The sequence below is a fragment of the Callithrix jacchus genome, chromosome 2 (genome assembly GCF_049354715.1).
Source record: "Callithrix jacchus isolate 240 chromosome 2, calJac240_pri, whole genome shotgun sequence".
NCBI lineage: Eukaryota > Metazoa > Chordata > Mammalia > Primates > Cebidae > Callithrix > Callithrix jacchus.
The window spans coordinates 123,578,926-123,606,018 of record NC_133503.1 but is presented as its reverse complement, the minus strand read 5'-3'; the positions used below and the strand labels follow the sequence as shown (position 1 = coordinate 123,606,018).

General features: G+C 39.5%; 1 protein-coding gene and 1 non-coding gene across 3 annotated transcripts in view; one reads left to right on the top strand and one right to left on the bottom strand.

Moving 5' to 3' along the window:
* Positions 1 to 1,111: 1,111 nt before the first annotated feature.
* Positions 1,112 to 27,093, top strand: part of RASA1 (RAS p21 protein activator 1) — a 116,755-nt gene continuing 90,773 nt past the window's right edge. Inside the window, exon 1 of one of the 2 annotated variants that reach the window (XM_002744778.7) lies at positions 1,112 to 2,257. In XM_002744778.7, the coding sequence (XP_002744824.4) occupies positions 1,701 to 2,257 (557 nt within the window). In that variant the 5' untranslated portion in view covers positions 1,112 to 1,700. Of the gene's footprint in view, positions 2,383 to 27,093 lie in introns of both variants that reach the window. The other variant, XM_008991846.5, reaches the window with a different exon arrangement.
* LOC118151882 (U6 spliceosomal RNA) lies at positions 25,783 to 25,888 on the bottom strand. Its single transcript, XR_004740285.1, has one exon. It is a non-coding gene; the product is annotated as a U6 spliceosomal RNA (small nuclear RNA).

The window sequence follows — 27,093 nt, the reverse complement described above, 5'->3', positions numbered from 1 at the left end:
TCCTGGGTTTCTATCAAAGCCACTTGCCATCCCTAGTGTTGGTTTAATCATCCTTAGCAGAGAAAACATTGATCTCGAAGATCAATATTAAGTGGTAGTCAATGTGGTTGGGATCACTCGTGGGAGAATTAAAAATAACAATACGGTTAATTTCAAACCATGGGAAGCTCCCTCTATATGAAGCATATAATAGTTTGTATATATTTTAGTATAAAAGACAAAACCCTTCTCCGTAATTGTATTAAATATGAGTTTTCAATTTATTGATACTTTTTGAAACGATATATAATCATAACTGGGACATTTTTGACATTTGACTTGTTGAAGGTGCTTGCACTGTGGATTACGACGAGGACAAAGGTGCATTGATGAGTGTTTTCTGTGGCACCCCCACCCCCCACCCCGGTTCATTAGTATCCAACATACTTGAAACGGCAAAGGTTAAGTATATGAGACAGTTGGTAAAGAAAAGCGTGCGCCTATACATAGAAATCTGACTTCATAACCACCATTTCTACCAAAATTCTCCATCCTTCTCATATGGTGCCTTTTATTTCGTTTTGAGTTTCAGAATCTATTTTATTTGTGCGTGTGTGATAGTCACGGTGATTTATAGCATGAAACTAAAAAGAAAACATAAATAGTACTGCCCTGATCTTCAAAGCTACCTGACCCTTGCCTGGTTTCTGCGCTGCTGGCTAAGGCTGTTTCTTCCTCCGGTAGTTTCTGGGCATTTTCCTTTCCCTTTCCCCCGTTTCCTCTCCACCACCTCCCGGTCCCCTTCTCGTTTCTCAGGCTTTAACAGTGCTGAGCGCCCGCGAGCTCAGGTACCCCTTCCCTCTTCTCCTGCTCATCAAACAAAGCCCCGGGAGACAGGCGCGCGTCGCCAGCCACGCCGACAGATGATGCAGCCGAGCCGACACACGCTTCGAACCGGAGCAGGACATCATGCGCGACCACGCACCGCGCGTCCCCGCCGCTTCCTTCCCTCTGGACTCTTCCTTTTCCTCCAGGTCCGGCCCCCCGCCACCGCTCCGGGAACGCGCCTGCGCACAAGCTGCCCTTCTCCCTCCTCCGCCCTTCCTTCCCTCCGTCCCTCCTCCCCTGCCCCGCCTTCCTTTCTCTCTCTCCGGTTTCACTCACTGAGAGCTCCAGGTAGTGAGCAGTTCAGTAGATTTCCTCATTACCCAGCCCCTCTTTCTCTTGTCCCTCCCCACCATCTGCCTGGTGGAGGATGAAGGGGCTGCAGTGGTCCCAGCGTATACAGCGGCACCGGCGGTGGCTGCGGTGTGGGTGGCCGGAACTGGGGTGGTGAAGAAGCGGTGGTGGTGTCTAAAGGAGCGATAGCCGCCTCAGCCTCTTTCCCTGTGCTTCCTATCTTCTTTAGTGCAGTCAGGAAGTTTTCGCTTCTGTACGTGTGTGTGTGCGTGAGTGTGGGTGTGTGCAGTGAGGTTTGGGTGGCGTTTGTGCAGGCGTTGGGTTTTTTGCCCACTTCGCTTCCCGTAACCCAGGCAGCTCCGGAGCCTGGGCTGTGGCCCTGGGAGGGGGCGCGGCGGCCGGCTCTCTCCTTTTGTTGTTGTTTCCTCCGCCTGGGGAGCTGAAGGGGAGACGCGCCTGGGTGGGGCGGCTCGGAACCCGGGCCTGGTGGCCCCCGGGGCTCCCGGGCGGGCAGTGTAGGGCAGAGTAGAGCGGGCTTCAACATGATGGCGGCCGAGGCCGGCAGTGAGGAAGGCGGCCCGGTAACTGCCGGAGCAGGGGGAGGCGGCGCGGCTGCGGGCTCCAGTGCCTATCCCGCAGTGTGTCGGGTGAGGATACCCGCGGCCCTGCCAGTGGCAGCCGCCCCCTATCCTGGGCTGGTGGAGACCGGAGTGGCTGGGACTCTGGGTGGCGGAGCCGCTTTGGGGTCAGGGTTCCTAGGAACCGGGTCTGTGGCAGGGGCATTGGGGGGAGCCGGACTGACAGGCGGAGGTACTGCTGCTGGCGTGGCTGGTGCTGCTGCTGGCGTGGCCGGTGCTGCTGCTGCTGCTGCTGCTGCTGCTGCTGGACCTAGTGGAGACATGTCTCTCACCAAGCTGCTCACTTCGTTGCCTGCTGAGACTCTCGGACCAGGAGGTGTATTTCCCCCTCTGCCTCCTCCCCCTCACCTGCCCCCTTTGGGGGCGGGTCTGGGGACAGTGGACGAAGGTGACTCTCTGGATGGACCAGAATACGAGGAGGAAGAGGTGGCCATACCGTTGACCGCTCCTCCAACTAACCAGTAAGTTGAGACTGCTCTTCAGTAAGTTGAGACTGCTCTTCAGTAAGTTAAGACTGCTCTTCAGTTAAGTTAAGACTGCTCTTCAGAATGTGTGAAGCTGTCTCCAGGAAAGAGAGAATGAAGGGGTAAATCATCCTTTTTTTTTTAATCTTTTCAGCTGTGATTTGTTAGGAAAAGTTTTTGAAGTTTCAGATTTCTTGAAGTAGGAATTTAATTTGATCACTCATCCTCCTTACAGGCATACTACCTGGTGTCTTCCTACATTTATTGTTCCTCTGGGAAGATGTAAAGTCTTTAAGCTGGAAAGCATGAGAAAATGTGTATCCAGTGAGAACCAGATATGGTTCTGTCCCTTCCAAGTTGAGGTGATGTCCCAGGATTCAGTCAAGCTGCAGCTACCAAGGCAGTCATAGTGTATAACCTGTGTGTGTTCCTTGATAAAGCTAGATGATGAGTGGGAAGCTTTGAATACCAATATTTAAACAAGTACTATATTAATAATTTGAGAAATATATTGGTTAGAATGTTTTTATTTCAGTGCACATCTCAGCTTCAGATTATAGAAAACAGTGATGCAGAAAAGTCTTAGAGTCATTTAATGAGAACTTGGGTCAGAGAGAAAGGAAAGCAGTAGTGTGAATTATAGGTGTGATTAAGAGCCTATACTCCAACAATGTCTGTATCTTCTTCCATAGCTTCCCACTTATTAATGCACTGCTTTTATAGTTGAGACATTAGAAGTACAACAGTGAGGTAAAACAAAATTAATAAATCTTCCCTTAAGCATTTTTGTTGGTGGCCAGAATAGTATTCTATTTGAAAATTAAGTTCTACAGTCTGCAGAATATACAGGACAGTGACTGTTTTTCATGTTAGTTAATACCTCCTCCTCACTTGTTCTCTTAATTGAACTTAGGTGTTTATTTGTAAAGGTGAACCTTGATGAGAATGTTGAGATGGGAAGTGGTATCAGGCAAAACTTGTTTTATAGATTTCGAATGTAACTCTTAATTGACCCTTAGAATTTTAACAACCTTGGTGCATATCAGGACAAAAGATTTGGTTCATATGTTGACAGTCACGCTGGACAATTCAGAGGTTTTGTTTCTTTTTCTTTTCTCTCCTCTGAGACGGAGTCTTGCTCTGTTGCCCAGGCTGGAGTGCGTGGTGCCATCACGGCTCACTGCAACCTCTGCATCCCAGGTTCAAGCGATTCTCCTGCCTCAGCCTCCCGAGTGGCTGGGATTACAGGAACGTGCCCCATGCCTGGAGAATTTTTGTATTTTTAGTAGAGACGAGGTTTTGTCATGTTGGCCATACTGGTCTTGAACACCTGACCTCAAGTGATAAGTTGGAATACCAAGACATAAGTTGGTATTCCAACTTATGTCTGTAATGCAGAGTCTTTGGGAGTGTTCTGAGAGGGTTAAAAATGCCATCTACAGCACTGCTTTTGAAAAAAGTTCAGTTTTTATTAAATGCTCACTGCATGCTCAGTACCGTGGTTATGAAGAACAGAATGTAACTTTTCATACTGAAAGAATCTAGTCTTATGACAGTTTATAACTAAATTAGATATATTTAGGATATTGTAGTTGAAAAAAACTTGTGTTAATAGTTTTTTTTTTTTTTAAGACAGAGTTTTGCTCTTTCATCCAGGCTGGAGTGAAGTGTCAGTGATCTTGGCTCACTGCAACCTCTGCCCCCCAGGTTCAAGTGATTCTCCTGCCTCAGCCTCCTGAGTAGCTAGGATTACAGGTTCCCTCCACCACGCCTGGCTAATTTTTGTATTTTTAGTAGAGTTGGGGTTTTATTGTATTGGCCAGGCTGGTCTCGAACTCTGACTTCAGGTGATCCACCTGTTTCGGCCTCCCAAAGTGCTGGGATTTACAGGCATGAGCCACTGCACCCAGCCCAAAACACTATTTTATTTAGAGTCGTTTTAGGTTCACAGCAAAATTGAGGGGAAGATACGGGGTGTTCCCATTAAATTTTTAATAATAAACACGATTGGGCCGGTCTGGTGGCTCATGACTATTTCCAGTGCTTTGGGAGGTCTGAGGTCAGAGTTTGAGAACAGTCTGGCCAACATGGTGAAACCCCATCTCTACTAAAACACCAAAAAACCCCCAAAAGTTTGCCGGGTGTGGTGGTGGGCACCAGTAATCCTAGCTACTCGAAAGGCTGAGGCAGGAGACTCGCTAAAATCAGGGAGGCGGAGGTAGTGAGCCGAGATCACACCATTGTACTCCAGCCTGGGCAACAAGAGGGAAACTCTGTCAAGAAAAAAAACAAAAAACATGATTGAGTACATATGAAAAATTGTGAGAAATTGATTGTGTGGGATTTTCATCATGATTACATGTATTTGGAAAGAAAAAGTTATATTCGTATGACTGTGTATATGAGACTTGTTTATGTTCTAAAAAATAACCTCCGTTTCTTTTTGTTTATTTATTTTTTGAGATAGAGTGTTGCCTAGGCTGGAGTGCAGTGGCGCCATCTCGGATCACTGCAACCTCTGCCTCCCGGGCTCAAGTGATTCTCCTGCCTCAGCTTCCTGAGTAGCTGGGATTACAGGCATCCAACAACACACCAGGCTGATTTTTGTATTTTTTAGTAGAGTCAGGGTTTCACTGTGTTGATCAGGCTAGTCTCGAACACCTGATCATGTGAACCGCCCACCCTGGCCTGCAAGTACTGGGATTGCAGGCAGGAGCCACCATGCCTGGCCAAAATACCCTCCATTTCTAATATCTTTTTAAAATTTGCCACTGAGAAGTACAAATTTCCTTCTTATTTTATCTTAGATATCAACCCAGAGTCACTGGAGGCAATACAGTGTAGTGGTTAAGTGTGCGGATTCTGAAGTTAGAAAAAATTTGGATTGGAATCCTGACTCTGCCACTTACTAGCTGTGTGATCTTGGAAAGGTCAGTTTCCCCATCTGTAAAATGGGGATAAGAATGGTACCTTCCTCATGTGGTTGTTTTTTAAAGATTTAATGAATACCCTGCTGTATTCAGCACAGTACTTGGGGAATAGTAGGTGTTCGATAAATACACAGTCCCCGTCCCCGTAGTCATAATATTTTACTATCACTAAATTATCTACTAATTCTTTCAGTTATAGAGTCTCCCTTATTAATAACTGTTTTAGAGAAAGTTTTGAACTCCAAATCAAGCCGACCATGATTAATTATATTAATAATTTTATTTTAACTTCATAAGCGTTTCCAGCAGTAGGTTAAGCACTTTTAAGGATGAAATTCAGGTGTTATCCATAAATTCATATTCCTGAATGTAGACATTCATATATTTTTTCCTTTTTGTTTTTTGAGACAGTATCTTGCTCTGTCAACCAGGTTGGGGTGCAGTGGCATGATCTCAGCCCACTGCAACCTCCACCTCCTGGGTTCAGGCAATTCTCATGCCTCAGCCTCCGAAGTAGCTGAGACTATAGGCGCATGCCACCATGACCAGCTGATTTTTATATTTTTAGTAGAGACGGGGGTTTCACCATGTTGGCCAGATGGTCTCCATCTCTTGACCTTGTGATCTGCCCACCTCGGCCTCCCAAAGTGCTGGGATTACAGGTGTGAGCCACCAAGCCTGACCCAGACATCCATATTTTTAAATGGAAGGAAAGCCTTAAAGACATTGTCAAGTAATATTTATGTTTTGTAAAAATATTGAAGAAATGTGGACTAAATTAATACTGGCTATGAGTAATTGGTCACCTTAGTTATGGATAGCATGGTATTAAGGAGGTTTAGGTGACAGGATTGGGTCCACAAGTAGTTTGTTACTTGAGTGTTCCCTGATCAGGGAATTAGTTCAACCTTCTTTCTAGCTAGTTTTATGCTGTTGATCACAAAAGAGTCAAATGACAATATATAGACAGACCAGTGTAAATAAATTAACAGTATTTTGTACCTTGTTTTTCTGTGTACACGGTGAATCAGTCTCATGTTTATTACTGAGCATTTTCATTAGTTTGGTTGAGGCTAGAAATGTTTGTGTAATTTGTACTATTATATTTATTTGAATTTTTTTTGAAAGTTTGGAGAAAAAAGTTTTTAAAAGAAAAAAATTCTCTGTCTACATTTTTTCTACCATAAAAGTTTCTATACCTAAAACTATTAACGAATTTCTTTTTCTAGAGAGAGAAAAGGTTAAATTAAGGCAGTTTGTCACTAGTACTCTGTAAGTTTCTGGAGTTGCTTTTCATGGTTTTCATTTTTTCTTCTGTGGGGTGATGTAAAGAGTATTGTGGGGTGTTAGTAAAGGAGTATTGTTTGTGTAGTACACCATCAAGAGATTTTTAACTATGAGTCTGCAGTAGTAGGTGGCCATTGGTGAGAATCCAATCCACAGATGTATATTGCTTGCTCTATGAGTATTTGGAATATTTAGTAATTGTCACCGTTTAAGAATAGAGATTTCTTTTTCTTTCTTTTTTTTTTTTTTTGAGACATAGTCTCACACTGTCTGTCGCCAGGCTAGAGTGGAGTGGCACAATCTCTGTTCACTGCAACCTTTGCCTCCCGGGTTCAAACAATTCTCCTGCCTCAGCCTCTGGAGTAGCTGGGATTACAGGTGTGCACCAGGACACCCAGCTAATTTTTTTTATTTTTAGTAGAAATGGGATTTCACAATGTTGCCAGGCTGGTCTTGAACTCCTGACCTTGCGATCTGCCTCTTTCGGCCTCCCAAAGTGCTGGGATTGCAGTCCACCACACCTGGCCCTCTGTTTTTTTTTTTTTTGGGAGACAGAGTCTTGCTCTGTTGCCTGGGCTGAAGTGCAGTGGTGTGCTCTTGGCTCACTGCAACCTCTGCCTCCTGAGTTCAAGCTATTTTCCTGCCTCAGCCTCCTGAGTAGCTGGGACTACAAGCACACACCACAACGCCCTACTAATTTTTGTATTTTTAGTAGAGATGGGGTTTCACTCTGTTGGCCAGGCTGGTCTCGAACTCCTAACCTCAGGTGATTCACCTGCCTTGGCCTCCCAAAGTGCTGGGATTACAGGTGTGAGCCACGGTGTGGCCAATAGGAAGATTTCATATTGAAGTCTCAAATTCTAGCATCTCTAAAAAACCCCGAAGACTTTGCTGTACCTGGTGACCATTCCTGCTTGAGACTAGATTGCCAGAGCTGAGTATCGGTTGACTCTTAGGTGGGTATTGAGGTCTCCATTTGCAGTCTCTACCAGGTCTGCTTTGCCTTTGCTATTGCAGTATTTGGCATCTGGCCTGGGTCTTACCCCGAACCTAATACTCATATTTCTCAAGCCTGAAACTTTAAGGAAAAGAAAATAAGGAATGTAAATAGTACATAAAAATCATTTATTGTCTCTACAAAAATAAAATAAATTCTTAATTAAGTTAACTGCTGAAGGTTAATGTTAGAACATACAGCATTCATTAACGTTGTTACTGATTGCCTTATACATATGGGTGAGTCATTGTTTCTTAATAAATATGGGGGTGAGACTTGCTAAGATTAGTTATGGAAAGTGAGTGATGACCGTAACTCATATTTTTTACTGTATTTGAGTAGTAGAGATACAGGGTAGGTGCTTCAAGGGTTACAATGACTGAAATGCCCCCTTTTCTCAATGGGAGAAAAGGGAGTATTAGATCTAGTAGGAAATTAAGTAAACCAATTTCTGTGATTCAGGCTAGATTAAGATAAATATCATGAGTGACGTGTAAGCAAAGGTCACGAGGGTTATAAATTTACATAATTAGGATCAGTAAATTCTTTGCGCAAAATATAGCAGATATGTTTTTCCTGCTACTTAATTTTCTGAGCAAGAGGTTATTGGTTCTGATGCTCTTTGCCTAATGATTCTGTCAGGAAAACATAATTATGAATTAGATGAGTATGAACTTTTCACTCTTAGTGAAGAATCTGGTCTACAGAACTCTTATTTACCTGTGGTCTAGAGGGAAGTTGAAGGGGATGTCTGTAGTTACTGAGGTACAGAGCACAGCTGAATGCTAGAATTGGTAGGGATCATTGATTAGCCACTCTGGGGAAAACAGGCAAACATTATTGACAAAAATGAAAAGGACAGCCATAAATTAGGAAGAGAAAAGGAAAAATGAAGAGTAGGCTTTTTGTTTGCATTATTCCTCTCTCTTTACTGGCCATTAGAGAAATGAACAGAGTGCCTTTAAGAACACTTAAATACCCCAAAAAAATACCTTGGAGGGAAGATTTTTTATAATAATTATTAACTATAACAATGGTTGCCACTGACATTTTTTGTTGTTGTTATTGCTTACTACCAAACGGGAACAGTTCTAATGGGTTTACTTGTATTGTTTGGTCATCTGTAGCTGCATAATAAAACACTCCAAAACATAGTGGCTAAAACAATTGTGTATTTGCTTTTGATTCTAAAATTTGTGTATGACTTTATGGAGACTTCTCCACATGTCGTCTGTTGGCTATAATGGTCACGGTGGCTTTTTAACTCAAATCTAGTGCCTCAGCTGGGATGGCTGGAGTAGCTGGTAGATAGCTGGGCATTTTCCTCTTTCTCGATCCCTATGTGGCCTGTCCATTTGAAGAAGGTAGGGCTTTTTTTTTTTTTTTTTTTTCCTGAGACAGAGTCTTGCCCTGTCATCCAGGCTGGAGTACAGTGGTGCCATCTCCGGTCACTGCAGTCTTTGCCTTCTGGGAACAAACAATTCTCATGTCTCAGCCTCCCGAGCAGCTGACGTTACAGGTGTGTGCCACCACACCCAGCTAATTTTTTGTATTTTTAGTAGAGACTGGATTTCACCATGTTGACCGGACTGGTCTTGAACTCCTGACCTCGTGGTCCGCTTGCCTTGGTCTCCCAAAGAGCTGAGATTACAGGCGTTGAGCCACTGTGCCCGGCCAGCTTGGTCTTCTTCATAGCATGGCAGCTATGGCAGTTCCATGAAAGACCTTTCCAAGCCCCAGTGTATTAGTATTTATCAAGCCTCTGTGTTCCTTATGCTTGCTAATGTTCTAGTGGCCAGTGCTGATCACATAATCCAGTGTGCTTTAAGTATGGGAGGGGACTATAAAAGGGCCTGAATACAGCAAGTTGACCGTTCTTCTGGTCACCAGGGTAGCATTATACCGTGTGTGTTACTTATTTACATGTAATGCCAGATAATAGAATACTAGTAGTGAGGGATGGGGTGGGAGATACTGCAAATACTTATGAATTTCTTCCTTTGGGTCAACAAGCTAAGTTGTCTTTCATTAAATGAGTTAAATGTCTCCACAATAGATGTTGCTTTTTGGCTACCATTATCTTGATTTTAAGCCAAAAATACTGAATATGGATGTTGGTTGTTGTTTGAAAATGCAGATATTTATATGTAAAGTATGTTGTCTTGAAATCACTTGCAATACATTTCAGTTTGTGCTATGATAAAAATTGTTATTAGATACAACTTACTGATAACTACATAGGTCTTAAGAGGATTTAGGGTATGATGATTTTAGGCGTTTTAGTGGTTATGTGATTTAGTGAGTAAAACAATAAACAGTATAGGGGACAAAAAGAAATATAAAATTCTACAGTCTAGTTGGAAAATGAGGCATTACTGATAGAGTAATAAGATGGTAAAAGTAGTCTACAGATATACTGTACAGGTAAATGTTTCAGATTCAGAGGATAGTTGCCAAAGAGTGAAAGGATAAAAGTAAATTAAAGAATGATACTGAAATTTCATACCATAATCCTTTTGGAGGAAATTTCAGTATCATTCTTTCATTTAGGATTATTGCAGAGAGAAAGTGTGATTAACTTTTGTAGCATTTGTGTTTCAAACTGTTGTCAAGTTGTTATGCAGAGATACATAGAATTTTAGTGATAAAGGGAAGCCTTCTCTGCTTAGATTCGGAAGTAGCCTCAGGTAGAGTGGCTTGCTTCACTCTACCCTTATACTCTAGCTCAGTTCGTATAATCAGGTAGTGGTAGAACTGGGACAGAATTCAATTCTCATAATTTTTCACATATATTTAGATTTGGGTAATTTTTGTAATTCAGTTTTTTTTTTAATTATGGAGGGGGCTAACAGCATAGACTCAGTATTTACTAATCATTTGCTATATGTCAGGTACTTTATATGGATTATCTTATTTAATTTTTACAGTGATATAGTGAGAATGGGTATCATCCTCATCGTTCAGAAAACTAAGTGATAGAGCTGGAATTTTAATGGAAATACTATGCTTTCTATTTTGTCTTGCCACCTTCCATTATGTAGAATGTATACACATATATGCACCCACATACAACTTAACATATTTCAGGGCTGGCAGTAACTGGGGTTATGGACTTAATAGTCTCCCCACTCCTCAGAGTCATAGGTTGAAGGCTTAACCACAAATGTAGCTGTATTTAGAGATATGGCCTTTAAAGAGGTAATTAAGGTTACATGAGGTCATAAGGGAGGTTGGTGAATCCTATAGGATGGGTATGTTTATAAGAAGAGGTACCAGGAGTATGAGTGCATAGAGAAAAGGTCATGTGAGGACATGGTGAGAAGGCCTTTATCTGTCAGCTAAGGAGAGAGGCCATACCAGAAACCAAGCTTGCCAGCAGTTTGATACTTCTATTTCTAGAATGCAGAACTGTGAAAAAATAATTTTTGTTGTTTAAGCCACCCAGACTGTGGTATTTAGTTATGGCAGCCCAAACTGACTAATACATGGATAATTCTACATCTTTAAAAGTGGAATTGGATTATTTTGAAGCAGATTAAATGCGTATCTGCTCTTTGAGAAATAAGGTCCTCATTCTTTTAATTCCTTTCACTGTGGGAGAGAAAATCTTGCGTTACTTTACATCTTTCTTTGTCAGTCAGTGACCTTTATCTTTTTTTGGCTGTACCTCTGTTGAAAGATGGAAAGCATATTTAAATGCATGTCTTATTATTATAGTGTGGAAAGATCCTGCACATGACCATGGCAGCCATGGAACATCCTATGGATAAGCTGTTACTCCAGCAAGTTTTCTATATTCATTGTGTGTTCATTGTGGTAACATTTTACTTTAAAAATTTCCTTTCTCTAATACATCTGTCTCAAGCTAAGGGAAAGACTTAGAGATCTCCCTCACCTCTTTTAAGTATTTTTTTTCTAGGGATAACTCACTAAACTGGGTTCATATTTAAGACAGTTGTGTAATGATAGAACCATATCCCGTGTATATTCTTGTCTATCTAAATATTGATTCATTTCTCTAATTTTTTTTTTTTTTTGAGACGGAGTTTCGCTCTTGTTACCCAGGCTGGAGTGCAATGGTGCGATCTTGGCTCACCGCAATCTCCGCCTCCTGGGTTCAGGCAATTCTCCTGCCTCAGCCTCCTGAGTAGCTGGGATTACAGGCACGCGCCACCATGCCCAGCTAATTTTTTGTGTTTTTTTTTTTTTTTAGTAGAGACGGGGTTTCACCATGTCGACCAGGATGGTCTCGATCTCTTGACCTTGTGATCCACCCGCCTCGGCCTCCCAAAGTGCTGGGATTATAGGCTTGAGCCGCCGCGCCCGGCCCATTTCTGTAATTTTTAAATCTTTGAGATAATTGTACATTCATATGCAGTTTTAAGAAATAAGACAGAGATGTACGCCTTCACCCATTTTACCTCAGTGGTAACATCTTGCGTAACTATAGTGCAGTATCACAACAGGGAAATTGACGTTGCTGTAATCCACCTATTTTATTCACACTTCACCAGTTTTACATACACTTATTTGTGTGTGTGCCTGCGTGGGTGTGTGATGTACTTAGTATATAGTTCTATGCAGTATTATAACATGTAAATTTGTGTAATCATTACCATACTAGAGATACAGAACAGTTTCTTTACCACTAGGATCTTTTGTTCTTCGTTTTTATAACCAGAGTCTACTTCTCCTTCCTCTTTCCTTATCCCCTGGTAACTGCTAATTTGCTCTTTTTTTTTTTTTTTTTTAAGTCATTTTAAGATTATGCAGGCTGGGTGTGATGGCTCATGCCTGTAATCCCAGCACTTTGTGAAGCTGAGGTGGGTGGATCTCTTGAGCCCAGGAGTTCAAGACCAGCCTGGGCAACATGACAAAACCTCGTCTCTACAAAAAATGCAGAAATTAACTGTTTGTGGTGTTGTACACCTATAGTGCCAGCTACTCGGGAGGCTGAGGCGGGAGGATCACCTGAGCTTATGAGGTTAAGACTGCAGTGAGTTAAGTTGTCATCCAGCCTGGGTGACAGAGTGAGACCCTGCCTCAAAAAAAAAAAAAAAATAGGTTATATAAATGGAATAAAATAGTATGTAACTTTTTGGGATTGGCATTTGTCACTCAGCATAATTTGTCAAGTTCATATAAGTTGAAATATCCATATATATATTTTTTTTCATTGTTGAGTAGTAGTTCATGGTATAGATGTGCCACTTTGTTTAACCATTCAGCCATTGGGGAACATTTGGGTAATTTCCGGTTTTAAGTAGAAGAAATAAAATTTCTGTTCGGTTTTCGTAGTTCCTTGGAATCATGTAATCTCCACATTTGTCATCTTTGGTAATTAAAAAGAAGATAACTATGGTTTGTTTGTATTTGTTTGTGTTTAGTTAGCACATAAACCCTATGAATTTCTCATGGAATTTGAAAAAAAAGAACACAAACCTCACAGTAACAGGAGATCATATCCTCTAGTTAATATTAGAATTTCTGAATATCTTCCTCTTGTATGATCATTGGGATCAGAATCCTTTTATCATGAAGCCGTTTTTAAAAGCGAATAGGAAGTAGCTAATATTTTTGTTTTGATGTTTTTTAAGAATCTTATGTATGTGATAAAATAGCATTTAACATTACAGTTAGTGTTAGAAATCATATAAAATTTGAGTGCTGTGGAGATAATGGTACCTTTTAATAAGTTAGTTTTAATTTTTGTGGAAATGGTGTGATCTTCTTACTGCACAGGACCCTTGAGAGACTACAGTGGAATAAAAGTTGAAATAAAATAGGAGACAAATTGTGTTATGCTTTGAATGCTATGGTAAGGGCTTGTGCATAGCATTATAGTGTAGATACGTGGAATCGTAATGCAATCCTTTTCTCAACTTTTAAAAGCAATTTTTCATTTCTAAGATTTCAGTCAGTCTCTTTTTTTTTTTGAGACAGAGTCTTGCTCTGTCACTTAGGCTGGAGTGCCATGGTGTGATCTTGGCTCACTGCAACCTCTGCCTCCTGAATTCAAGCGATTCTCCCGTCTCAGCCTCCTGAGTAGTTGGAATCAGAGGCACACAACATCACGCCCAGCTAATTTTTGTATTTTTAGTAGAGATGGGATTTTGCCATGTCTGCCTGCCTAGTCTCAAACTCCTGACCTCAAGTGATCTGCCTGCCTCAGCCTCCCAGATTGCTGGGATTACAGGTCTGAGTCACCATGCCTGACTAGTCTGTCTCTTTTTCTCCTTTTCCACTCTAACCAGTTATCCGCATTTTTATATTCTACCTCCAAAATTGATCTAGCATTTCTTTCTTTTATTATTAATATTTTTGGGACAGAGTTTTGCTCTGTTGCCCAGGCTGGAGTGCAGTGGCACGATCTTGGCTCGTTGAAACCTCCTTCTCTTGGGTTCAAGCAATTCTCATGCCTCAGAGTAGCTGGGATTTTACAGGTGCATGCCACGACGCCTGGCTAATTTCTGTATTTTTTTTTTTTTCGGTAGAGACAGGGTTTCACCATGTTGGCAAGGTACGTCTCAAATGCCTGACCTCAAGTGATACACTTGCCTTGGCCTCCCAAAAGGATCTTAACATTTTTTTCAATCTCCTTTACTTTGATTCACACCCTCATTTTCTCTTTCTTCCTATTAGAGAGGTTGGTTACTTTTCTCCCTTTTACTGATCTCTTCCTCGGGCAATTCATAACTCTTTATTATTGGCTTTCAAAAATGTTTAACTTCAACCCAAGTAAAAATTAAGAAATTCCTGGTACATTGTAACACAGAGCTTATGTATATGTTTTTAAAAAAAAAACACAAAGGTTTAAGGAAAAATACTCTTTTAAATTACTACTTGCGAAGCAGTTCTATTTTCATTTTAATTCTGATCTACTGTACTTAAAAATTACTGGTAGAAAGTAACCAAGTAGAGTTTGAAACTCCCAGCAGTTTGAAAAATGGCTTTGTTTTACTTTCAGTGTAGTCTTATAAAGACAAATTTTATACTTTCTTGAAACCTTTTTGTGAATCTCTATTGTTTACAGAGTAGTGGCTTTCAGATGTAATTTTGACCGTGACTCACTAAAAGAAATAGATTTTACATCTGTGACCCAGCAAACATATATGCATAAATGTGTGTATACACACACACACACACACACACACACCCCAGAAGCAATTTTATGCCTCTTCATTTACTGTTTCTTCTGTTGGTACATCTTCTCCCTACCTTGATTACATGACAGACTTTCATTTATTCTTTTGAATACAGCTGGGACATTCTTGAAGTTGATGTAATATGACAAAAATAAAGATTTCTTCTTAGTGACAACAATGATGTCATCTAACCAACTTGGAAAGAATTGTTTTCTCAGAGAATTAAGTCACACTATCTCAATTAAATCCATGTACATTGAATTATACAAGTTTTCTGGTTAGAAAGACCTGACAGTAACCTGCTTGGTGATACTAGCTTATTTAAATTATAGGGATTGTAGCAAATGATGTGGTCAAAATGGACTCATGTAAAATGGAAACTTATTAAGGGTTAACTTGTCAGATATCATCTAAGTTCAAGTGAGTGGGCTTTTCTTAGCCCAGGGACGGAACCTGTTTCTGGTGGAGTTATTTTTGTTATTATGTAAATGTTTTTATTAGAGATACGATTTCTTTTTTTTTTGGCCAGATTGCATGCTCAATAAGCAAACTTCCCTCAAGTATTTGTGTTGGAAAATTTGAAATTTGCAGAAAAGTTGCAGGAATACTGAGTAACTTTACATTTTGCCATGTTTTAGTTTATCCCTTTCTCTTTATGCACACATGTATATATTATTTTTGCTGAACTGTTTAAAAGTTAGTTGCAGAGATCTTGTCCTTTTCCACTGAAATACTTTATAATGTATTTCCCAGGAATAAGGACAATAGCCTACAAAGTCAAATATAATGAATTTAACATTAATATATTAATCATATATCATCAGTAGTTCCTATAATGTCATGTGTATCTGTCTGTTTTAATGAATTGTATTTAATCATTATGTCTTTTTTGTCTCCTTTAATCTAGAACAGTCCCTTTTGCTTTTTATTTCTTTTATAACATTAACATTTTTGAAGAGCTTAGGATAGTTCTGCAGAATGTGTCTCAATTTGTATTTGATTGTTTTCTCATAATTAGATTAACCATCACTGGCAGAGATATGCCATAGATCATGGGTTCTCAGTACATAGGGGCACATGATATCAATTATCCTCTTGATCATGTATGTAAGTTTGAACTTGGCTAAGGTGGGTTCTGCCAGATTTTGCTATTATGAAAGGTACCTTTCCCTTTATAATTAATAAATAACAAGTACCCATTGGTTTTAGTATCCATTGATTATTTTTGCCTGAATCATTTATTTTCTTGTAATGATACAGTAAAATGGTGATTTCCCCCCAATTTGTAATTTATTTGATATTTGTTAATTGGCATTCTCCATTGAGAATTTTATGGTTACAGTTTGGTTTGCCACTTAGTAGACTTGTTGGCAAGATTAGGCTGGGCAGAGATAAATATAGGCATGTATTTTATTTTTTTAATTATTATTTTTTGAGACAAGGTCTTGTTTTATTGGTCAGGTTGGAGTGCAGTGGTGCAGTCACAGTTCACTGCAGCCCCAACCTCCCAGGCTCAAGTGGTCTTCCCACCTCAGCCTTTCTGTTAAGTAGGACTACAGGTGCATACCACCAGGCCCAGAGAATGCTTTATTTTTTGTATAGATGGGGTCTCACCAATTTCCCAGACTTGTCTTGAACTCTTGGACTTGCCTGATACTCCCTCTTTGGTTTCCCAAAGTGTTGGGATTACAGGCATGAGCCACTGTGCCTGGCTTAGTTTTGTTGTTGTTAATAGATAAATTGTCCTTGTGGTTTCTATATTAGTCACTTGTGAGCTTTACTAGAATGGATCAACAACCTTACATCCCATCAAATTTTAATCCTTGACTCCTTGAGTTTAAGTTGTATATCCTGGAGAAGTCATCTTGGGTTTTGGTACTTAATGACGTTCCTTGACAGTTAGCAAAGTATATGGCTTGTTCTGGGTGAAACCCTTCTCCCTTGCATCTTTACGTATTTGTATTGTATTTTTACAGTGATTTCGTTTTTTTTTCAAGAGAATGAGGACAAGGAGGATGCAAAATCAAAAAAGACATTGGATTTAATGGTTAAATGTGGTATATAAGGGACAGGAATGCAGTTTGAGTAAGATGGTGAGTACTTCTAGATAGGCACACAAGTTTTTTTTCCTCTAGTTCACTTTTTAAAAATTAATAAACTTTATTTTTTTAGAACTGTTTTCACTTTATAGCAAAACTGAGGGGAAATTAGAGTTCCCATATTCTACCTCCTCTCTCTCCCACTATTGACATCTAGCATACTGGCACATTTGTTTCACATGATGAACTTACATTGACATATTATTGTCACTCAGTGTTCATAGTATATATTAGGGTTTATTCTTGGCATTGTACATTCTGTGGGTTTTGACAAATGTTTAATGACATGTATCCCACAGTGTAGTGTCATACAGAATAGTTTCATTGCCTAAAAATCCTGTGTATTTTGCCTGATCATTCTTCCTTCCCCCTTAGCTCCTGTCAGTCACTAATCTTTTTACTGTCTCCATAGTTTTACCTTTTCCAGGACGTTGTATATATGGAATTGTACAGTATGTAGCCTTTTCAGATTGGCTTCTTTCACTTAATATGCATTTGGGATTCTTTCATGTCCTTCCATGGTTTGATAGCTCATTTCTTTTTCTGTCTGAGCGTACCATAATTTATCTGGTCAGCTAGTGGAGTTTATGGATTTGGGCAATTATGAATAAAGGTGCTTTTAAACATTTGTGTGCAGGTTTTTTTGTGGCCATAAGTTTTCAGTTTATTGGGATAAATACCAAGAAGCCTGATTGCTGAATAGTATAGTAAAAGCGTGTTTTGAAAGAAACTGCCGATCAGTATTCCATAGTGGCTGCACCATTTTGCATTCTCACCCCCAGTGAATGACAGTTCCTGTTGCTCTACATTCTTACCATCATTAGATGTTGCCAGGGTTTTGGATTCTGGCCAAAGGTGTATAGTGATATCTTGTTTGAATATGCCATTTTCTAGTCATGTATGATGATATATAATGGTTTGGACATATGACTTTTCTAGATCTCATGTTATGGCCAGGCTGAAGACTCATGCCTATAATCCCGGCACTTTGGGTGGCTGAGGTGGGAGGACTGCTTGAGGCCAGGAGTTTGAGACCCAGCCTGACCAACAGGATGAGACTCTGTCTCTACAAAAAAGAAAAAATTAGCCAGGTGGTGGTGCACACCTGTGGCCCCAGCTACTCAGGAGGCTGAGGTGGGAGGATCGCTTAAACCTAGGAGGTCAAGGCTGCAGTGAGCTGTGATTGTGTCATGGCACTTCAACCTAGGCAACAGGACGAGACCCTGTCTCAAAAAAAAAAAAAAAGAAAGAAAAAATAAATCTCATTTTGAAATGTGATTTCTAATGTTGGAGGTGGGACCTGGTGAGAGGGGTTTGGGTCATGGGGGAGGATCCCTCATGGCTCGCTGCTATCCTCTTGATAGTGAATTTGTTTTTACAAGGTCTAGTTGTTGTGAAGTGTGGCACCTTGCTTACTACTTTCTTCCTCCTGCTTTCACCATCATGTAATATGTTTGCTCCCGCTTTGCCTTTCACCATGAGTAAAAGCTTCCTGAGGCCTACCCAGAAGCTGAGCAGAAGTTGACACCATGCTTCCTATATAGCCTGCAGAACCATGACCCCAGTTAAACCTCAGTGACTCAGTGTCTCTTGACAGTACCTTATGCAGAGCAGAAGTCTTTAATTTTAATGAAATCCAGTTTATCTGTTGTTTCTTTCACGGATTGTGACTTTTGTGTCTAAGAAGTCATCTATATCCAAGGTCATTAGATTTTCTTTGTTATTGTCTAGGAGTTTTATAGGTTTGTATTTTAATTTAGGTCTGTGATCCATTTTGAGTTAAATTTTGTGAAGGGTGTAAGGTGAATGTTTACATTCTTTAAGTCTGTTTTTGCTCCATTATCTTACCTTTGCTCTTTTTTTTTTTTCAAAGATCAGTTGGTTATATTTATTTGGGTGTGTTTTTGGGCTTGCTGTCTGTTCCATTGACTTACTTGTTTTTTTTCCAAAATACACACTATCTTGGTTACTATAGCATTATAATAAGTCTTGAAGTCTAGTAGTGCCATCCCTCCGACTTCGTTTTTCTTTCAATGTTATGTTGGAGAATCTAGGTCTTTTACGTCTCCATAAAAACTTTTGAGTCAGTTTGTTGATATCCACAAAATAATGTGCCGGGATTTTGATTTGGATTGTGCCGAATCTGTACATCAAGTTGGGAAGAACAGACATGTTCATGAGTCTTATTCACTAACTTGGAGTATCTCTCCATTTATTTAGTTCTTTGTTATCTTCCATCATAGTTTTATAGTTTTTCTCATGTAGGTCTTGTACATATTTTGGTTGCTAATGTGAATGGTAATGTGTTTTAAATTTCAAATTCTACTTGTTCATTTTGTACATTGCTTGTTAGTTCCATGAGGTTTTTTTTGGTCAGGTCTTTGGATTTTCTACCTAGATAGTCATGTCATCTGAGAACAAAGACAGTATTATTTCTTCTTTTCCAGTCAATATACCTTTTTCTCTTTCCTGTTTTACTGCATTAGCTATGATTTTAAAAAGCAGAGGTAAGAGGAGGCATCCTTGCATTTTTCCCCATCTTGGTGGGAAAGCTTTGACAATCTCACCATTAATTATGGTGTTAGCTGTAGGTTTTTTTGGTAGATTATTTTTTTATCAAGTTGAGGAAGTTCCCTTCTATCCTAATTTGCTCAGTATGTTAATCATGATGGGGTGTTGGATACTGTCAAATGGATTTTCTGCATCTATTAATATGATCATGTGATTTTTCTTCTTTAGCCTGTTGTAATTGATTACCATGATTTTTTAAAATGTTGAGCCAGTCTTGATAAATCCTGCTTGATTATGGTATGTAATTCTCTTTGTACATTGTTGGAAGTAATTTGCTAATATTTTGTGGAAGATGTTGGCATTTATATACATAGGAGAGATTGGTCTGTAGTTTTCTTTTCCTGTAGTGTCTTTGTCTAGTTTTGGTATTAGGTTAATATTGTCCTCACAGAATGACTTAGGAAGTAACTGCTATGTCTCTGACAGAGATTGTAAAGAATTGGTATTATTTCTTCTTTATATGATTATTAGAATTCACCAGTGAACCCATCTGGATGTAGTTCCCTCTGTTTTTGAAAGTTGTTAGTTATTGATGCAGTTTCTTTAATACATATAGGTCTATTTGGGGTTTTTTTCTTGTTTGAGTTTTGGCAGATTGTGTTTTTTAAGGAATTGCTCCATTTCATCTAGATTTGCAAATCTGTGGGTATAGATTTATTTACAATATTAGTTTATTATCTTTTTAATGGCTTTGGGATCCGTAGAGATCAGTAAAGATCTTCTCTTTCATTCCTTATACTAGTAATTTTTCTTCTCTCTTTTTTTCTTAGTCTGGCTAGAGGCTTATCAGTTTTATTGATCTTTTCAAAAAAGTTACTTTTGGCTTTGTTAATTACTTGATTTCTTGTTTTCAATTTCATTAACTTTTGCTGTAATTTATGTATTTATCTTTATCTGCTTAACTTGGATATAATTTGCTCTTTTTTTCTTGCTTCGTATGATGTTTAGATGATTATTATTTAAAATTTTTACTTAAGAGACAGGGTTTTGATACGTGGCTCAAGCTGGAGTGCAGTGGTTGTTCCCAAGTGTGATCCCACTACTGATCTGTGTTTTGACCTGCTCTGTTTCCAACCTGGGCTGGTTCACCCCTCCTTAGGCAACCTGGTGGTATCCTGCTTTCAAGGGGGGTCACCATATTGATGCCAAACTAATCATAGAGGTTCACTGGGCATAGTATATTAACAGTCCAGAACTTCTGGATTCTATCAGTTTTTCTGGCTCCACCTTTCAGGTAACTGGTAGTACAAGTGTGTGCCAGTGTTCCCAGCTGAAACTCTGATTACTGATTTTTTTATCTTTCTAACATGTGCATTCAAACTAAGCATTGCTTTTGTTTCATCCACAAGTGTTTTATATTTTCATTTTAATTTAAAGTATTTTAAAATTGCTTTCTCATTTCCTCTTTGATTCATGTGTTTATTTAGAAGTGCTTTGGAATTTTCTTGCTATGTTTTTGTTATTTATTTCTATTTTAATTCTGTGGTCTGAGAATAGGATTTCTGTACTTATGAATTTGTTAAGGCGTGTTATTACCCAGAATGTGGTCTATGTTGGCAAATGTCTCATTCAAACCTGGAAAGAATGTGCATTCTGCTGTTGTTGGATGAAGCAGTCTATAGATTTATATCCAGTCGATTGAAAGCACTGCTGAATTAAACTATATCTTTACTGATTTTTTTTTTTTTTTGCTGGCCGGATCTGCCCATTTCTGATAGAGACATGTTGAAATCTCAACTCTAATGATGCATTTATGTAATTCCTCTTGAAGTTCTGTTTTTTTTTTTCTTCGTTTATTTTTACTCTTCAGTGGTTTTCTTGAGATATTGATCCCTTTATCATTACTTAATGCCTCTCTTTATTCCTGGTAACTTTTCATGCTCTGGAGTTGGCTCTTGTCTGAAATTAATATAGCTTCTCTCACTTTCTTTTGATTAGTGTTAGCATGGTGTATCTTTTACTGTCCCTTTGCTTTTAATCTGTATGTGTTTTATATTTAAAATGGGTTTCTTGTTCATATAGTAGGATCTCTTTTGGTGTACTGTGACAGTGTTTTTTAATTGGTATATTAGACTTGATTTTTTTTTTTTTTTTTTTTTGAGAGGGAGTTTCGCTCTTGTTACCCAGGCTGGAGTGCAATGGCGCAATCTCGGCTCACCGCAACCTCCGCCTCCTGGGTTCAGGCAATTCTCCTGCCTCAGCCTCCTGAGTAGCTGGGATTACAGGCACGCGCCACCGTGCCCAGCTAATTTTTTGTAATTTTTTTAGTAGAGACGGGGTTTCACCATGTTGACCAGGATGGTCTCGATCTGTTGACCTCGTGATCCACCCGCCTCGGCCTCCCAAAGTGCTGGGATTACAGGCTTGAGCCACCGCGCCCGGCCTAGACTTGATGTTTAAAGTGGTAATTGATATAAATTAATATCATATATCTTACTATTTTGTTTTTTTACCCTGTTCCTTCGTAACTTTTTATTATGCTCTTTTCTGCCTTTTGTGATTTAATTGAGTATTTTATTTGATTTTATTTTTCTCTCATTTTTGAGCACATCAGTTTGTGTTTGTGTATGTGTGTGTATGTATTTATTTTCTTAACACTGTCTCACTGTGTCACCCAGGCTAGAGTACAGTGGCATGAGGTTGTCTCACTGCAGCTCCACCTCCCTGGTTCAAGTGATCTTTCCACTTTGGCCTCATGAGTAACTGGGACCACAGGTGCAAATTTTTGTGCCTTTTTTTTCCCCCTATAGAGACAGGGTTTTGCCGTGTTGCCCAGGCTGGCCTCAAACTCCTGGCTAACAGCAATCCACTCACCTTGGCCTCTCATAGTGCTGGGATTATAGGCATGAGCCCTGACGTCTGTCCCCAACTTTTTTTTGGGGGGGGATGGAGTCTCACTGTGTTGCCCAAGCTGGTCTCTTGGGCTAAAGCAATCCACTCACCTTGGCCTCTCAAAGTGCTGGGATTACAGGAATGAGCCACCATGCCTGTCCCTCACTTTTTTTTTTTTCTTGAGATGGAGTTTCGCTCTGTCATACAGGCTGGAATGCAGTGTCATCATCTTGGCTCACAGCAGCATCTGCCTTCCAGACTCAAGCTGTTCTCCTGCCTCAGCCTCCCAAGCAGCTGTGATTACAGGTGTGCGCCTGGCTAATTTTTGTGTTTTTAGTAGAGACGGGATTTTGCTATGTTTACCAGGCTGGTCTTGAACTCATGATCTCAGGTGATCTACCCGTCTTGGCCTCCCAAAGTGCTGGGATTACAGGCATGAATCCATGAGCATGAGCCACTGCGCCTGGCCTTTTTAAAAAATTTTTTTTGAACTTAAGTGTTTGCCCTGGAGCTTGCAATATACATTTACAGTTTATCGAAGCACACTGTCAAATAATACTGTATTGCTTCATGGGTTGTGTGAGTACTTCATAATAACAAAGTATTCCTGTTTCATTGCTTTTTCTTTTGTCCTTTTCTGTCTTGTCATTCATTTCACTTACACATATACATCATTGCTATTATTTTGAACAAACCGTTACCTTTTAGCTGAATTAAAAGTAAGAAAAATAAGTTTTTATTTTACCTTCACTTACACTCTCAAGTTCTTCCTTTCTGAGTTTCTGACCTATATCATTATCCTTCTCTATCATGAAATTATTTTAATATGTCTTGCAAGGCAGGTCTGCTGGCAACATCTCTCTTCAATTTGTGGCTGAGAATGTTTCTCTCACTTTAGAAAGATAGTTTCACATGATATAAATTTTTAGGTTCATGGTTTTCTGCTTTCAACACTTCAATATTTCATTCTACTCTCCTCTGCATTATTTCTGAGGAGAAGCTGGTCTGCTGTAGGCAAGATTTTTTGCCTCTGGCTTCTTTCAAGATTTGTTTCTGTATCTTCGATTTTCTGTAGCTTGAACATGATATGCTTAGTTTTTTTTTTTTTAGGTTTGTGGGGGCCCCAATCTTAATGTTATCTGAGTTTTATGGATCTGTGGTTTGGTGTCTGATATGAACTGGGAGATTCTTAGTCATTATTGTTTCCTTCTGTTACCAGTATATGTAAGTTACACCTGTTTTTAGTTGTCCTACAGTTCTTGAATGTTTGGCGCTCTCTTTTTCCTCTCTTTCTTTCTTTGTTTTTCAGTTTTGGAGGTAGTTTCTGTTGTTAGGCCCTTAGGCTCAGAGGTGCTTTCTTTAGCTGTGTCCAGTATGCTAATGAAGCCATTAAAGGCATTCTTTATTTCTGTTACATTGCTTTTGATTTCGAACATATCTTTTTATCCTTTCTTAGAATTGCCATTTCTCTGCTTACATTTTTTATATATTTGCATATTGTCTACCTTTTACATAAAGCACCTAACATATTAATCATAGTTTTAAAACATTCCCTCTCTGGTAACTCTGGAATTCCTGTCATGTCTGCTTTTGATTCTTTGTCTCTTCAAATTTTTTTTTGCCTTTTATTATGTCTTGTAACTTTTTATTGAAAGGTATACATGATGTACTGGGTAAAAGGAACTGCTGTAAATAGGCCTTTAGTGATGTAGTTAGAAGGGAAGGATTGTATAGTCCTATTATAATTAGGTCTCAGTTTTTTAGTTAACCTGTGCTCCTGGACTGTGAAAGTAACCATTGTTTTTCAGTCTCCCGGCCTTATTCCTGTCGCCTTTAGGTGGGACAGAATGGCTAGAAGGGGCTTGAATTTGGTATTTCCCTTCCCTATTGTGAAAGTCTAAAGCGAACTGGTTTTGTTCACAGTATTTCTTTACACACAGGTAGGTTAGGCTCTGGTAAATTAGTGTCTGTTCAAGGCAGGCCTTGCTAAGAACTGATTGCCCTGGCATATTTCAAAAGTGTTCGTTTTTCCTTCCCCCTACCAGAAGCGCAAATATCAGATTTTTCTCTGATATTTACTGTAAGGGCCTGGTAGAGCTCCTGGAGGTAAAATTCACAAAAGTGTGAGGGCTTCACATGGCGGGGTCTTCCTGAAGTTTTTAATAGTCATTTTTCTGCACTGACTTTCCAGCAATTTGTCATAGTAGTTTAAGCCTTCTTAATCTGGCACTAGTTCCCAGGGAAGTTTCTGCTTGTGGGTTTCTGCTGTGATGACTTGTGATTTTTCTCTGCCTGCCTGCCTGCCTGACTGTCTCTCAATTTTGGGGGATAGTGGTTTGTCCTGTGACCTCACTACTCTGAAGGCTCTAACAGGAGCTGTTGATTTTTCAGTTTGTTCAGCTTTTTACTTGTTAGGATGGAGTGGTGACTTTTAATGTTCTTATATGTAAAGACGGAACGGGAAACTGACAGCGGCTTACAGGTTTTAGGTTACAAGTTATAAAGGGGTTAAAAAGAGATTGATTTGTGAGAATTTGGAGGCTAAATCCTTTCAGAGAATGAGTAGTTAGAAGGGACAGCAAAATAAGGGGAGCGTTTTTTCAAAATAGCAAAAGATAATATTTGATAGATAATAATTTTTAGTCCTAATAGTAAATATTAAGCTATCTTTTAAATCAGTCATTAAGGTTGGATTTTTGGTTTTTACCTTAGTATGTTTGAAAGTAAATGATGCTTTATATTCAATATTTGCTGATATATTTAATCAAAACCTAGAGAATTGCGGTAGACATTGTATCAGAAGAAAACAGTTTTGAACAAAGAGAGGGAATTACTAACCAATTAACATGTTTCATAAGCATGTCATAGTGTTTCCTAAATTGTGCACTGCATTGTTCAGTTTAAGGAATCGGTATTCTGTGACCTTTTGACAGTTAAATAATTTGAGAACTTCTGCATTCTGGGCCTGTGCTCTTAGAAATCCAGCATGTACATTAACCCATTTATGCCTATGTTCATTAATGGAATGCTGAGCAGGTGGGAGTTCTTTATATCCCGCTCAAGGTCATCACCAAGGTCTGATTGTTTTCACTCAAAAAATTGCAACTTAGGCATAAATACAGGAGTCCTATGAGTCATTAATATACTAAACAAACTTTCTTGTTTAACTCTACTTTTTCTAAACTTACATCTCTAGTGGTCATTCTTTGCAGGGTGTGTTTTGAGAAACATAGCAATAGCAAGTAGTTAAGTTTCTATCTACCTGGTGCTTACAGTGGGAGTAGTATAGAGGAAGAACCCAAGTTTAGCCTTTGGAAAACCTGAGTTTGTAGTTTTTATTGCTTTTAGTGAATCACTGTGTTGGAAAAGCTAATTTAAGTTCCTCATGTTTGTTTCCTTTTATAAAATACAGTAACATTTCTCCATTTCTAATTCACAGTGATGCTGATGTTTTATAGTTACCAAAAGGCTATAATAAAGTACTTACATAGAAGGTTTGTTTATAGTTCTTTTTTTTTATTTCTATATGTAAGGTATACAACATAATGTTTTGATATGCATATATGTAGTGAAGTAATTACCATAGCCAAGTAAATTAACATATCCCTCATCTCCCATAGTTAACCTTTTGTGTGTGGGGGGTGGGGGGTAAGAGTGCCTAAAAAATATGGAGTGCTTCACAAATTGGCATGTCATCCTTGAGCGGGGTTCATGTTAATCTTCTCTCTATCATCATTCCAGTTGTTAGTATTTACAGTGCTGCAGAAGTGAGCACTGTATCTGGTTCTTACAAACGTTTGACACCTGCTTTCTGGTGGTAGGTGTGATATTGATGTGAATTGTTCTAGGAGTCAGAAACCTATATAGATGTTGAAAGAATAAATTAGTATGCAAAAGTAAATGGTATGTTAATAGAGGCAATAATGCTAAGGAGTATACTGTTTTCTTGTAAATTTTTTCCTTTGGACACTATAATATGTGGCCAAGAGATGACCAATAAAACAAAATAGATATTTAGTGTTGCTTATTAAAAGTTAAGCTGGGGGCTGAGTGCAGCTCATGCCTGTAATCCCAGCCCTTCGGGAGGCCAAAGGAGAGAGGACTCCATGAGCCCAGGAGTTTAATACCAGCCTGAGCAACATAGGGAGACCCTGTCTCTACAAAAAATAAAAATAAAAAGTTTAATAGGGCATGGTGGTGGCACACCTGTGGTCCCAGCTGCTTGGGAGGCTGGGGTAGGAGATCACTTGACCCAAGTGGTTGAGGTTACAGGGAGTTGTGATCTTGCCACTGCATTCTCACTTGGCTGACAAAGCAAGATCTGTCTCATAAGCTGGGCGTCGGGGCTCCTGCCTATAATCCTGGCTACTTGGGAGGCTGAGGTGGGAGGATTGCCTGAGGCCAGGAGTTTGAGACCAGCCCGGGCAACCTAGCAAGACGCTGTCTCAAAAAAATGTTAAAAAGAGTTTAGATGGATTACAGGAAAATGTCCTTAGCTGGGAAGCTTATCCTACTTACTAATAACAGAAATATAGTTGAAACATGATAAAGTTTTGGATGAAATCTTATTTATTTAGAGACAGAATCTCATTCTGTTGCCAGGGTGGAGTGCAGTGGAGTTGCAACCTCTGCCTCCCAGGTTCAAGTGATCTTCTTGCCTCAGCCTCACAAGTAGCTGGGACTGTAGCGCGTGCTGCCACGCCCAACTAATTTTTGTATTTTTAGTAGAGAAGGGGTTTTACCTTGGCCAGGATGGTCTCTTATCTCTTGCTCTGGTGATCCACTCACCTTGGACCCCCAAAGTTCTGGGATTATAGTGTAGGCATGAGTCACCACACCTAGCCTTATGCAGTTATTTTTAAGATCTTTTCTACAATTTTAATGATTTTGTTGTAAGGATGTTAAAATGAATTTTAGAATAATGCCTGTAATAGTTGAGGATGCAAGAGCTTTTTATATGAAAATATTCAGA